The sequence below is a fragment of the Cupressus sempervirens genome, chromosome 6 (assembly GCF_028749045.1).
Source record: "Cupressus sempervirens isolate cs-2001-9-10 chromosome 6, ASM2874904v1, whole genome shotgun sequence".
Taxonomy (NCBI): domain Eukaryota; kingdom Viridiplantae; phylum Streptophyta; class Pinopsida; order Cupressales; family Cupressaceae; genus Cupressus; species Cupressus sempervirens.
The window spans coordinates 429,032,222-429,046,239 of NC_143123.1; the positions used below are offsets into that span (position 1 = coordinate 429,032,222).

Below are 14,018 nucleotides of genomic sequence, written 5' to 3' on the forward strand. Positions count from 1 at the left end.
CTTTAACACTTTTGTACTTCGGCAAGGATTCAAAGTTTTCTTGCTAAATTTTTCTCTGATGAGCCCTTGAACTAGTTTATTAATAAATCTATTATATAAGTGCTATGTCACTTTTTGATTAAAAAAATAAAATATTGGCCAAATTATAATTAAAAATATTAGTATAAATATAATTTAAAATAAATTTAATTTTTTTTCTATGTTTGTTTTCAATATTTTATAATTACTTTATTTAATAAAAATTATTCAATTATTTTATGAGAAGTTTTAATATTTCAAATAAAAAGTATGGATTAATTCTTTTATTTGATTATTTAGAATTACAAATAAAAATATATATTTTTAATAGTAAATTTTTAGCTTATTATAATTTATGCATTTGGAACATTTTATAAATTACGTTTATATGTTTAACAAGTTACTTCAATACTTCTATATTTAAATTTAAAAAATATTGCAAATTTTGTATTTTTTATTTTTTTTAATCAATTAGATATCATTTCTTAATAAAATTATTCTAATTTTCAAGTGTAATATCACAATTTGATTTGTTATGAAAAATATCTCCTAACATCAATAATATGAGTATAACTTAAGTCCATATAAAGAATTTTGACAAATTCTAATTAAAAATATTATTATAGATATAGCATTAAAATTAAATTAATTTTTTCTAATTTAATGAGTGTTTTCAATATTTTATTATTTTATAAGCATTATTTTAGTATTCTTTATTTTAAAATTATTTAAGATAAATAAATCAATCAATCAATCAACATATCATTGTAAATATTCAAATAAAAAAATATTATGTATAATTTTAGACATTAAAATAAAAAGATTTTTTTAAGACATTAAACTAAACTTCAAAATATTAAAAAGAATTGTTTTAATAATAAATAAATAAAATCTGTTCGCTCATGAACTTGTCTATTCCCATGTCAGAGGAGGACGACTGACAGCATGATTGATTTCGTTGACTGTACTGTCAGCACAGGACATGGCAGTGAGAGCAGCGCAGGTGTGTAGACGGGCTGGGCAGCTTGCCCGGCTCGGTGCAAATATGTTGCACCGTAGCCGGTGCCTTTTGGAGAGGGTTGTGTTGGGGAATGGTGGAGTTAGGTGGGGTTAGGTGGCAGTTGAGTGTGATTGGTGATGTGGCAGCTGCTAAGGATTATGTGTGATGGCAAAATATTTGTTACTTCATCAATGGCGGAAAAGATTGACTTCATCTGAAATTGACGCTCTTGAAGGTGGCCTGAACCACTGCTGACGAAAGAGTATAGGTTGTATTGCGCTTTCAAGGTTTAGCAGTACATCTACAAGAAGAAGACATTTCGGCAGGCGAAAAATTTCCCATTTTTTTTGGGGACTTATTTGTGTCCAGATATCGGAGCAGGGTGAGCTAACAATGAGAAAGGCACCAAAAGCAAAGGCATGGGTACCTGAAGCAAATCCAGTTGATCAAACAATTTGAATTTAGGGGAAGAAAGAGTTCAAATATCAAGCAAATGGGGCACTAGGCAGACAACAAACACAGTGGGACCAGGGCATCACACCGAAGCATCACAGTGGGACCAGGGCAGCAAACACAATACCAGACAGGGTTCAAATCCTAGGTAGGCCCGTTTCCAAGGGTAAAACGAAGACTGGGGCCCATCCCACAGCAAGATAGTGGCAGGCCTTAAGCTAGGGGTTTCAAGGTGCACTTTTCGGTTTTGTTTTATATATTTGCTCTTGTTAGCTTTTGTTTCGCCCTTCTTTCTTTTGATCAATGGAAAAACAAATTGAGGATACACCAATGAGAAAACAAACAGTGGATATGCAAACCATGGAAAAACAAACCATCTCATTGGTAAAAAACGGTCAAGAAATTATGGTACACTTTGAAACTAACCATTTAGGGCAAGTCAAAATGGCATCACTTGGCAAGACAGGAAAATATATCTGGGTCAATGTTAAACAGTTCAAGGGCATTTTAAAACGTAGACTTGCTCGTATGAAAGGGTCACATGAAAAGCAGAAACACGGGCAGAGATTGCATAAACAAGTCAAAATGTGCCCTCCTCCACACTTAAGTGGTGATAGTCATCTGTATGGTAGCAATAACTTCGGTGAGTCTGTCAGTTACAGCCCTACCTCCACACCTCTCGCTTGGTGCCCAGATCTTTATGTGCAAGAACTTTTGAGGGCCAAGAGGAGGTTGGAGCTCCTAGAGGCTAAGGAGCAAGAAAGTTACCGCAATATACAGGTGCTAATTGCAGCAAATAAAACTCTTGCAGTCAATAACAACACTTTATAAGCTCAAATCTCAACACTGCAAGAAACACTTTTAGCCAGGAAGCTTGAATGGCAGAATATGAAGGATGAATGGAAAAACCTGAATGTGACATTGGAAACAAACAAGGTCACAGCAAATACCGAGTCATCTCATAATAAGGAGAAAACGATTCTTCACACTAGTTCGCCAGGAAAGGCAAATGGTGAAGAGAAGAGAAGGAGTTTTGCAGAAGTCACCAAAACTTGGGACAAAAACAGCAAACACCCTGATATGGCAAGAGAAGAGGCAAAGATTCGTGTGAACACGCAAGACAAAGAGGTCAAGGAAAGGCAGCTTAGGGCATCCAATATAATTATCAAGGGGATAAAAGACTATGGGGAAGGCGAACATACCCTTGACCTAACAAGGGATTTCCTACAAGATGTGTTGTTGTGGCAAGGACAAATCTGCCAAGCTCGGAGGGTTGGCAAACCACACGCTGAGAGAAATAGGCCAATCAAGGTAGTCATGCTCAGCATTAGCGACAAACAAAATCTACTTAACAAAAAACAGCTCTTGTGGGGTTCTCGCTTCGTTTTAGAGGAGGATTTAACTATGAGACAGCAAGTAGAAAGAAGGATGGAAATGGAAAAAATCAGAACAGCTAGAAATGAAGGCAAAAGAGCTTGGATGTTCAAGGGAAAAGCAGTTATTGCTCATTTTGGCCACCGCTACAATGAAGGGCAGCAAGAAGGCAACAAAGGTGCAACAACAAACACCTTAACAGGTAGCGATACAACAAGATCCATAATCACACCTAGCGATAATAACTCAACTTTGAGTCTTTCGCATCAAAATAAATAGCAATCAAGCTTAACCCAGGCGTCCTTAAGTTTCATTTGTTGGAATTGCAGAGGTTATCCGTGGAGACGTGGGCCTGGGTTAGGGCCTATTGCGGAAGGCAAAGACATTATTTGTCTCATAGACACACATGAGCATGAGGGATGTAAGACCCCATTGTTTGAAGGCTACTGGAAGATGGCAGTGTGGAATGAGGCAGCGGGAAATGGTAAAGGTCATGGAGGTATAATAGTTCTAGTAAAAGAAAGAGAAGGTCATGTCATTCAGCTGGAAAAGACTGATTCTAATAAACAATTTATATGGCTCAAAATCGTGGAAAATAACACTCTTCTCAGGATTGCAGCTTGTTACTTTGCTCCACAAGTATCTAAAATTTATAAAAAGTGTGGTTTAGATCACAATGACCCTTATGCTACATTAAAGAAAGATGATGTTGTTTTTTCACAAAGTGGGGATGTCCTTCTTTTTGGAGATTTCAATGCTAGGACAGCAAATTGGCAAGCAAGTATTTTCAGCTCCGAAGTAAATGATAACCCTATTTGGCTCACAGAAGAGAGAAATCATCAATGGGATAAAATATCCGAAGATGCTAAAGGCTGCAATCATTTTGGGGAAGAATTGATCACTTTGTGTGGCACATTTGATCTAATAATCTGTAATGGTTTGGCTAGATGGGCTAAGTCGGGCAATTTCACTTGCAACACATACAACGGGGCAAGTGTGGTAGATTATGTAATCTGTTCGCAGCATTTGTATAACAATATTGAAGAAGTTGAAATTGGAGAGCACATTTGGGATCTCAAATCAGATCATAGACCGTTGTACGTAAATTTGTATTGGGCAAAGGATAGGCGGATTGGGGTAAAAATCCAAGGCCCTCAACACCCACCTTCTCAGGGCAGAATTTTGTTAACTTCAGAAAATAGTAACACTTTCAAGGCTACTCTTGAGGAACTTTGTATGGGACACCCTATGTATAAGCATGGTGTTAACAGTCATGATTTATCAAATCTGATTCACGAGGCTCTTTCAAAATGCAAGAGAGCAAAAAATAGAAAATCTGAAACTAATTGTTTTCCAGCCAATGCATGGTTTGATAAGGAATGCAAGAGGGCTAGGAGAAATCTAAGGGAGTCAAATAAAACTAACCTTGACATTAAGACCTACAAACAGATCCTAAAGAAGAAAAAAATTGATTTTATGTCCACAAGGAGAGAGGAGCTAATTTTCTTGGGTAGAAATAACCCCAAATGTTTTTGGAAAGAACTCCAACCAAGGAGGAAGCAAATTGAAAATAATATTACTGCCACCCAATGGTTTGATTATGCTAAGAAACTTTATGAACAAGAGGGTGGAGTGGGACAGCCACCTTTGGTCAATGATACCACAAATATTTTTACTGTGCAAGAGATAGAGACAGGGATTAAGAAGTTGGGTGGAGGCAAAGCAAAAGACCTTGTTGCGCTTCAAGCTGAATATTTGAAGTGGGGTATGAAAACTCTTGCACCGCACATCACTGAAATCTTCAACAAAATCTACCAGGAATGGTTTCCGAAAGATTGGACAATCAGCCTTGCAATACCACTTTTTAAGAGTGGTGATGTTAACAATCCCTCCAACTACAGGACTATAATGATCAATCCCCTCTTTGCTAAACTTTTTGGCAGTATGATAGAAACTAGGATCAGCAAATGGGCAGAAAAAAATCATAAACGTGCTAAAGGCAAGCTGGTTTTAGGCCAAAGCACTCGACAGTGGATCACTGTGTCACTCTGAGACACATTATTGAAAAAGAGTGGGAGAAAAAGGAAGAGGTTTTTTGTTGCTTTGTTGACTTCAAAAAGGCTTTTGATACCGTTCCGAGAGACAAGCTTTGGTTGAGGGTGGAAGAATTGGGGATTCCTAGTCATCTCAGAGCTGCTGCTCATAGAATGTACGAAGAGGTGAAAGTCAAAATCAGAACTTCAGATGGCATTTCAGAATGTTTTAGGAGCGATATCAGGGTCAAACAGGGCTGCCCTTTATCCCCTACTTTATTTGGTTTATATATTGACAAACTGGAAGAGTGGTTAAACACGCAAGAGCGTGAAGGCATTCAGCTAGGGGAATTTGTTATAAAGCTACTCCTATATGCGGATGACCTCATTTTAATTGCCAAATCTGCTTGTGGTTTGCAAGACCATCTATCTTCTCTTGAGCGCTTTTGTAGAATGGTGGGGATGCAGGTCAATATCAGCAAAACCAAGGTTATGATTTTCTCTAATAATAAAAAACAGCATCAACATGAATTTTATTACAATGGAAGTGTTCTCGAAGAAGTTGCGGAATATAAATACCTTGGCATCGATTTCAACAAAAAACTAAGCTGGTCTAGCTGTAGGTATAAAAGGACATTAGGTGGATGGAAGGCTTTCTACGCTCTTTAGAATAGGTGCCATGAAGCGAAGTTGTGGGATTGGAAAACTATTCAAACCTTGTTCGGTCTTCTTGTGCTGCCAGTTGTTCTTTATGGGTGTGAATTATGAGCCAACAGCACTACTATAGCACAATGGAAACAAATCAAAGGAATCCAAAAGTGCTTGATTACAAGCAAGTTTAAAATTAAAAGCACTATTCCATATGACATCATGCTAAGTGAAATGGGGGTTGCGCCTATCAAGGCACTTGCTATGGTTCGCCTTTTAAGCTATCTAAAAATAATCGAAAAAATGGAAGAGGATAGATGGCCGAAAGTTGTCTTTAGGGACACACTATGTAAGCGAAAAAGGACATGGATGCAACAAAACATCAAGTGGATGAGTAAATAGAATATTCATTTCAATATGTGCCCCACAAATAATAATAAAATAAAGGTCTTTGTTATGGAGAAATTCTACAAGAGAAATTGGGGAAGTGAGATTGGGAGGAAGAAACTATATTATATAAATGAGTTCAACCCCACTTGTGATCAACTCGAAAAAGCGTACATAGGAGCCAACATTTCTTGGAGAGCTAAAATTCTTATTGCTCAGCTAAGAACCAACTCTCACCAACTTCGTTGTGAGACCGGGCGTTGGAAGAGGCCAAAGGAGGCTTGGGAAGAGAGAATTTGCAGATTTTGCAATTCTGGGAAAGTGAAAACTGAACAGCACTTTATTCTAGAATGTGAGGCCTACAAGGATAGCAGGGATAAGTTTGCGGATACTATATGTGACAGTTCTTGGCATAACCTGTTCAACGAGGAGTACATTGAGCAATTGGGGGGGCTCATCATTAGTCTACACAAGAGGCGAACAGCGCCACTTAAGTCTGCTTGAGTTGTCTTGCTGTCCCATAGGCTATTTTTAGCCTCGTGGACGTTAAAATTTTATCTATCTATCTTCATTTCACATCAGTGTGTCACATCAACTAATGATCTTCTTCTTATGAAGTAAGGACAATAGTTTTCAACGATGAAGCCAACTAATTCTGGTTATGTTGTGATATTGCTATCAAGATTTAATTCTGATTAGTTCATAATTGCTTAGGTAAATTTCATAATTGCTTGGGTAAATTTTGTGCGCGTGGGAAGTTGGAGAAGTTGACACCAAGACATCATTACAGGGTAGGGCACAAAGTTCTATTTATGATGGCCTCCAGTTATGGTTTTTTTGTGGGTGGAGTTAGTCTTGTTAATAGGAAGCCACGGAAGCCAATTTTACAGTTTCCACTGAGCTCCAACAAAAGTCTATGCTACGACCTGTTTCCAAAAGGAGACTAAAGGGTCTACTCAAAATCCGCACAAGGAAGATGGTGAACATAGTGATAGGTGTGTTGAGAAGTAAACTTCAGGAGCATTGGAAGTGGAAAATCAATTTGGATATTACTTCCATGGTTTTGGCTAGGGGGTTGCAGCTTGAAGAAGATGACACATTGAAATTGGTGATGTTTCGTTTATTTGATGAGGGAATGTTGTTGGAATGGATTATATCCTGGAGTGGATCATTCTTGGATGGTTAACTGATATTTCTGAATGCTATGCTTCTGAGGAAGATGTGAAGGATTTGGATATGTGCCCTTTGTGCGTTGGTGGGGCAAGAATGATGTGGATGCCTATCTGCAAGAACGTTGGAGTGCCTGGTTGGTGTTAAAAATGGAGTTGCAAGACTGAGAGGAAGGGGTGGCTCTGAAGTTTTCAACTCAAGTCCCAAGGAGAGGTCAGTCGGAGCGTCAAAGAGGACAAGTGCTAATGGCGATGTCAGGCCATCACCCAGTGCAGTAAACAGAAGAGGAAATGTTTCTGGGCAATTTTGGTGAGGTCTATGCCATTTTTGCTTCTTGTATTCGAGCTTGAAGATTGTTTTTCTGGAATGATGTGAACGTAAGAGTGTTTATGGATTCTTTTTGGGTCATCATGCATTACATGGATAGTTGTGGTCGATTGGGTGAATGATGATGGGCCTGTGATATGTGTGGTGAGGTTGTTTCTGCGTTGGTGGAGTTTTGTGCGAATATAGTTGGTTTTTGTGATTGTCAACAAAAATGTTGAAGGGAGGAGGGAAGAGCCTGAATTTTGGTTTGGAGGCCGTAGCCGCATTGATCGGTCTTTATTCTGGCCAAGAGGGTCTTTTGGGCTGAATTTGATATCAAGTTGTAGCAATATATCTATAGCCCCTGCAGTACCTCTCTGGGTAGGATAAATAGTTTTTGTTGGTAGGATGGGATTTGAAGCAATATGTTGTATATGCTTATGTAATTTCCTTTATATTAATAAAATATTATAATGTTATTGATTAAAATATATTTTATTTTATGCATGTATCATTTGGGGTTTGCATTAGTGTTTTTACCTCCTTTATTAAAGATTGATCTCGAGTACTTTAATTTTTATTTAGTCGTTCAATAACATTCATTTATATACTTTCTTATTTGTTGATTCTCTCTTATAGGTAGAAAGTTATTTGCATGCAGATAATATTGGGATAATATTGGGCTTATGGGAATTCACCAATCTTGAATTCTAACAATTGTAAGGCAGGAGCGATTATTCTTATGATATTACTATAAGAAGAAGAAACTAGGAGTCTCACATTTCAAATGAATGTTCCAATCAAAAATCTCCAATTTAAATAGTCTACTTTGAATAAATATGAATCTAATTTTTCAGAATTAGAAAGAACACCATCCAAAAATATATAAGCTTCAATTATAATGCGATCTAATTTTTCAGAATTAAAAAGAACACCATCCAAAAATATATATAAGCTTCAATTATAATGCGATCACATAAAATCAATTCCCTATTTCCAACACCATCCCAAAAGAAAATTAACTTCAACTATAATCCAATCACATAGAGCGAATTCCCTCTTTCCTTTTAATCTTCATTTTGCTAATTGAACCCACTGTAATAACACCACCGTGTTTTGGTACCGATTTTTGCCTTGTCCCATATGTATACTTTGGTCAAATAGTTTGCGTTCATTCATTGATAAATACCAATGACTTGCTAATCATGAGAACTCAGACTGCTGATTACTCTCTAATCATGAGAACTCAGACTGTTGATTGCATACTTGCAAAAAATTTCAGTCTGCAATATGTGTTTGAAGCATATCTATATTCAGTGCACATAAGAGATGGTATTCTTACAATATGAGTGAAAGAGCAAGAATTATTAAGCAATGAATGGCAATAAAGAATTAATGATCAATCTGACCTTGATTTGCCAAGCTCGGTGTATGGTTAAAATCATAATATCTGATAATGAATTTATAGAATCATCGAACATAAGAACTAGCATAGAAGATATGCATCTCAAAGTAGTCCACACCAAGGCATTAGGAAGCCAAGAGACCACTAATATTGCTTGGGATTTTTACTTGTTCAACTCAGAATTCAGAATTCATATAGCATATTGGAACCATATATGCAACACTAGTCTCTTGATTTCAAATGACAGAGTCTACGAGCCTAGGCTAGGAGTAAGGCTCTAGAATAAGACTTGTACTATTACAAAGAGAGCTCGTATAATTTTCTTGACAGAAACATTGCTTCAAATTCATCTTGCGCTCACAAGTGGCCTCTGACAAGAATATCAGGTGCCTCAATAGTTAGTGTAACTTCGTTTTAAATTCATCTAGTGGCCTATATATCAAGGGCTGCCACCTTTAAATATATCAAGGGCTTAAATAAGGCCATTTTTAAATATTTAAGCTTGAAAAAAAAAAAATCAATTTTGACTATTTAACAATTTTTATTTAAGAATCGATATTTATAAGGGAAAAGAGCAAAACTGGTAAGAAAACCAAAATTGTGTGAAAAAGTAAAATTAATGTGAGCATACAAATGACTAGATGACACAAAAAGAAGAGCAAAAATATTGTGTGTAAAGAGGAAGAGCAAAACTGTTAAAGAAACCAAAATTGTGGGAAAGTGGAAAAATTTATAGAGCAATATGGGTAAGGAAATCATAATTATGTGGACAGCTAAAATTGATGCGAAGGTATCAATTGTGTGAAGAATAATATTCAGTTGAAAATACTATAAATAATAATAATAACTTTCCATGTACATGACTCAAGGGAGAGAAAAGAATCTGTGAGATGACAAAATTGTTGAATTTCGCCAAACTCATTTTCGTTTTAGTTCTGATTTATGCAGAATGTGTTCATTTTTTGACATGTGGGAGAAGCGCATGTGAGGTACTCGTATGTCGATGAGGTGGGGGATTCATATTTTCAGACCCCCACCTCATCACATCCTCGCATGTGCTTCAAACCCCCAATGAACTTCTAATCATTATTCAAGATAGAAAGGAAGGAACATTAGCAAGATTGAAGCAAATGTAATCTTTGCACTTGGTTCTAGCATTGATGGAAAGCTTACAACAAGACATAAATGAATTGTCAAATCTAAGCAACCTCTGGTTAGGCCGCTTTCAAATGAACAAAGTTTTCAAAAGTGGCATAAAATTTAAAGCACGGACAATAAGATTCGACAAGTTTAATGAAATGGGTACCTGCTGAGGATGAATATACACCCTTTCCCCTGTTATAATAATATCCTCTGATTGCTCCAGAGAATTTACGATCTCTACACCTTGCTCGGCATGTTGGGCACAATTTGTGCAAAGTTCCAGCAATTTTTTGTACGAAATGCACGCCTCTGAGATTTTCTGCAGCTTTCTTTTCGCAGTCTCTGTTTGTACGAATCTCTGTGTTCTTGACGCCTCTTCTGTAGATAACAAGGGGCATTCTGATTTGGGGGAAATGTGGGCATTTTCATGGGGCAGATTCAGGGGCGGCTGGATGAAATGATCGGAGAAAACAATTGATTTGAGGAAAGAATGGAGATGGGAATGTGAGGAGAAAGAAGTGATTTGAGCTAATTGACGGTGGTGCAGGAAGTACGGAACGTGCTTCTGCATAAAGCAACTGTGTGGAGGCAGGATTGAATCTTGAGAATGGTGAATGAAGGGTATTATTCCGTGGAGGTTATTTGGGGATTTTCCAAAGACCAGGGTTCTTATTGCTCTTATTCCCTGCTTTTTGTTTAAAAAGAATGACAGATTTTCTCTTCGATTACAAATTTATTACCTTTTCTTATTGTATTTATGATTTTTTATTGATATTAACAAATGAATTAAATATCTAATATTTTATCAAATTTACTAATTTAATATTGAAAAAGATACCAGTTTGTATTATAAATTAATATTTCATCTTTTTATGCTTTGAAAAGTTATAGTAGTGTTCAAAGGAAAACATATATTTTTGTTTCTAGATTATTAGACATTAATTTATAAACATAATTTTGTAAATAGAAAATTGTGGAACTTTTTCTATCGATATTTAATATATTATAAAAGAATATAATCTCAAAATTGACGAGGTTACCAAGACTTTTATATATATATATATATATATATATATATATATATATATATATATATATATATATATATATATATATATTGGCGAACCTTTGTGATTTCTACTTGATAGCTATTAATAATATTGTGTTTAAGTAGTGAAGGCTTAGACCTCAAAATAATGCCCTCAATACAATTTAAACTTATTAACATGTAATCATTAAATTTATATTTCAACTAAAGAATTAAAAAGTACATATGAGAACTACTAGAATGATCCTAATCTAAAATTATGCATCCACCAAACTAAACAATTTTTTTAATTAAGTCTAAATACTTATAATAAAACAATTATGATAGATTTTGTCTTTAGACATTCTTTTCAAGGAATGAAAGCTATATGACTTGTACATGAAGAAAACATTCCTACATGGAACCAATTTTTTATTTTTTATTTATTTTTATGAATTAGATAAAGCTTATAGCCTATGTAAATAACATATCTCTATCACACAACAAATATTTTCTTTGTTTTTATATTGCTCACGTTGGTTTGTATTTCTAGAAAATAAATATGTCTTCCCCTTCATAACAAAATGATAGCACACAAGTACTTTTTGGGTAGACTTTTGTGAATCAGATATAGTATGCAATGTTTGAAATAATTGAATAAATTTATTATGTAAGATTGCTTATAAAAGAACTTTTAAAAAGTACTTAAATTTTAATTTTGTATGATAAATAATGCATTAGAAATAATGAATTCTTATTTAATATTTAATAATATTTTTTATTAAATTTTAAATATAAATAATTAAATAATTTTTAAGAAGCAATTTAAATAGAATTTAATTTTATAATTTTTTATATATCTCACAAAATAAATTTTAACTTAAAAATTTATTAATATAAATAATAAAAATATGAATAGAAAAAATAACAAGTTTGCTTTTAATCCAAACAAAATATTCATTAGCAAATGGTGGCCATGTGAGACAATAATAGACAGAAATGATTAAAAAGGTTTAGAAAATGAAACTCGTTGCATATCAAATCGATGAAATCTTAGTCAAATAGCATATTATATTTTATAATATAGTATATAATATAGTATATAATTTATATTTTATATGGTAGATCTATTTCTTGGAAACAAATCTAATCAAATTTTTTCTTTTTAAAAGAAATCAAATCTAATCTCTTAAAAGCCTTATTGCTACTGTAGAACACCAAAATCAAAATTTATGATAAAAATTTTTTGCTTTTTTTGCTTTTAACAAAATTTACTTATTGATATGATTTTAAAGGAAGAAACTAAAGAAATCAAATTTTAAAATGTTGTTTAAATCTAAATATTAGAATTGTCATTTACTTTTCAATTCAAATTCACCAATATCATTAATTACAATTGATTGCCAACAATATCATATCGTATTTAAAATAGAAATGAAAGTTAATTACTATTATCATTTTTAGGAACTCTGAAAAAAACATCATACCTGCTACAATTTGTAACAGTATAAACCTTTGAATGCTGAGCGGCAGAGACGAGAAATTCTTGATTTTGTGTGATTGATGAATACCTACATTCATTTAGATAGAAGAGTTAATGGAAAATTTATGTGTCTGAAAACTCTTCTTAGCCTATTAAATTTAATCTGCATTATAGATGATATTTATTGCCTTATTTATATTCTATGTTGACTTTGTAATTTCCCTGATATGAACTAGAGAATGCATGGGAATATTTGGAGATGAGAAAACTATTCACCATTATAGCATGAGAATATTTAAATTGTTCTTGCTACTTCCATTTCAATTATAATCTTCCAAATAAAAGGAAAAATATACATAAGATAAACAAAATTGCAATTCAAACCACTTAAGAATCCAAAAATGATTTTACCTTTCAAAAATCATAAGAAGTAAGCAACTTTTGTAATGTATGCTATGGATGAATTCCTTCTTTCCCCTTCTCATGGCTACAACGATTCCAGATTGGTTTGGAGATTCAATAGAATTTTAGTTTCAAGAATAGTTATGGCATCAATCTAAATTCAGTTCAAACATATATAAAATGAGCATTAAGAAAGTATACCTGCAAAAAAGAAGACATGCATTGTTTTAGAACTGTGATGTGTAAGATGTGGAAGCAACAATAAAACATGTGTCCTTGACTATGCACATGCAAATGACATCTATTTTTTTAACTTCGACACATGCCAATCATATAAACCTACCACTTTCCCAGCTCAATCTAATTTTTTGTTCAAATTTTCAATGAGAAAAATAAAAAGACCTCCAGAAAAAATGAAGACAGCCAATTAAAAAAGAGGAAAAGAAAATCATAAATTCAAAATTGTTTTTAGAACATAGGATAAAATAAGTTTGCACTATTTCCAACATACAAACTAATAGAAAAGAATGCTATGAAAACTATAGTCTCTACCTAACGACGGGACTAATAAACACAGTGCAAGCATTTGAATGAGAAAGCAAAATTATTAATACACACAATAAGCCTGGAAGCTAAGAAATTGAATCCAACCTAACTTACAAGTCACGTAATATAAATTGTAAAATCTGTAAACAAATTTGGATATAGCTCTTTCTGCCCGACACTATTGGCTTATTTGTGAAAAAACTAAAATAGACTTGAAAGAAATATGAAATTCATATTTAAACTAGCCTATCATAGTAGATTACAAAATTAGAAACATGTTTAGGTCCGCTCATAAGGTGCATTTTTCTGACTACACACACATTACCTTTCAAAATAACCATGACAAGGAAAAAAGAAGTTGCAAGAGGAGCATGCAACTCTAAGAAGTTTATGTATCCCCTTGAAAGAGTCAAGTGAGACAAATGAGAAATTTCAACAGAAATATCAAACCCAAAAACTCCCATTATGAACTTTTTGTCAACTCACATATGTACCAAACTCAAAAAACTTTGCGTGCTCTATGATCTTTGTGTGCAGTGACCAATATTGTTACTTCAATGAGACCAAAAGAAACTATCCACAACCTTAAGTCAACTCCAAACTTTCCAAATATTTAACACCGA

The 14,018-nt window shown here is 34.1% G+C and overlaps 1 protein-coding gene across 2 annotated transcripts; it reads right to left on the reverse strand.

Annotated features, from left to right (window-relative positions):
* Positions 1-8,285: 8,285 nt before the first annotated feature.
* Positions 8,286-10,650, reverse strand: LOC149552875 (calcium uniporter protein 5, mitochondrial-like). Of its 2 annotated transcripts, none has more exons than XM_089789820.1 (2): positions 10,101-10,650; positions 8,286-8,672 (listed from the first exon to the last, which is right to left on the reverse strand). In XM_089789820.1, exons 1-2 carry the CDS (start codon positions 10,506-10,508, stop codon positions 8,622-8,624), a joined length of 459 nt encoding a protein of 152 aa, XP_089645946.1. In that variant the 5' UTR covers positions 10,509-10,650; the 3' UTR covers positions 8,286-8,621. The 2 variants fall into 2 exon arrangements, with proteins under 2 accessions (XP_089645946.1, XP_089645947.1); XM_089789821.1 differs by lacking the exon at positions 8,286-8,672 and adding an exon at positions 8,822-9,164.
* Positions 10,651-14,018: the final 3,368 nt, after the last annotated feature.

Bases quoted from the DNA above. Each gene is read 5' to 3' on its own strand.
- LOC149552875 (XM_089789820.1), bottom strand. From the start codon at position 10,508: ATGCAGAAGCACGTTCCGTACTTCCTGCACCACCGTCAATTAGCTCAA. The intron at 8,673-10,100 runs GTACCCATTTCA...CACATATTGCAG, and splicing joins TGTATATTCATCCTCAGCAG to ACTGAAATTTTTTGCAAGTA.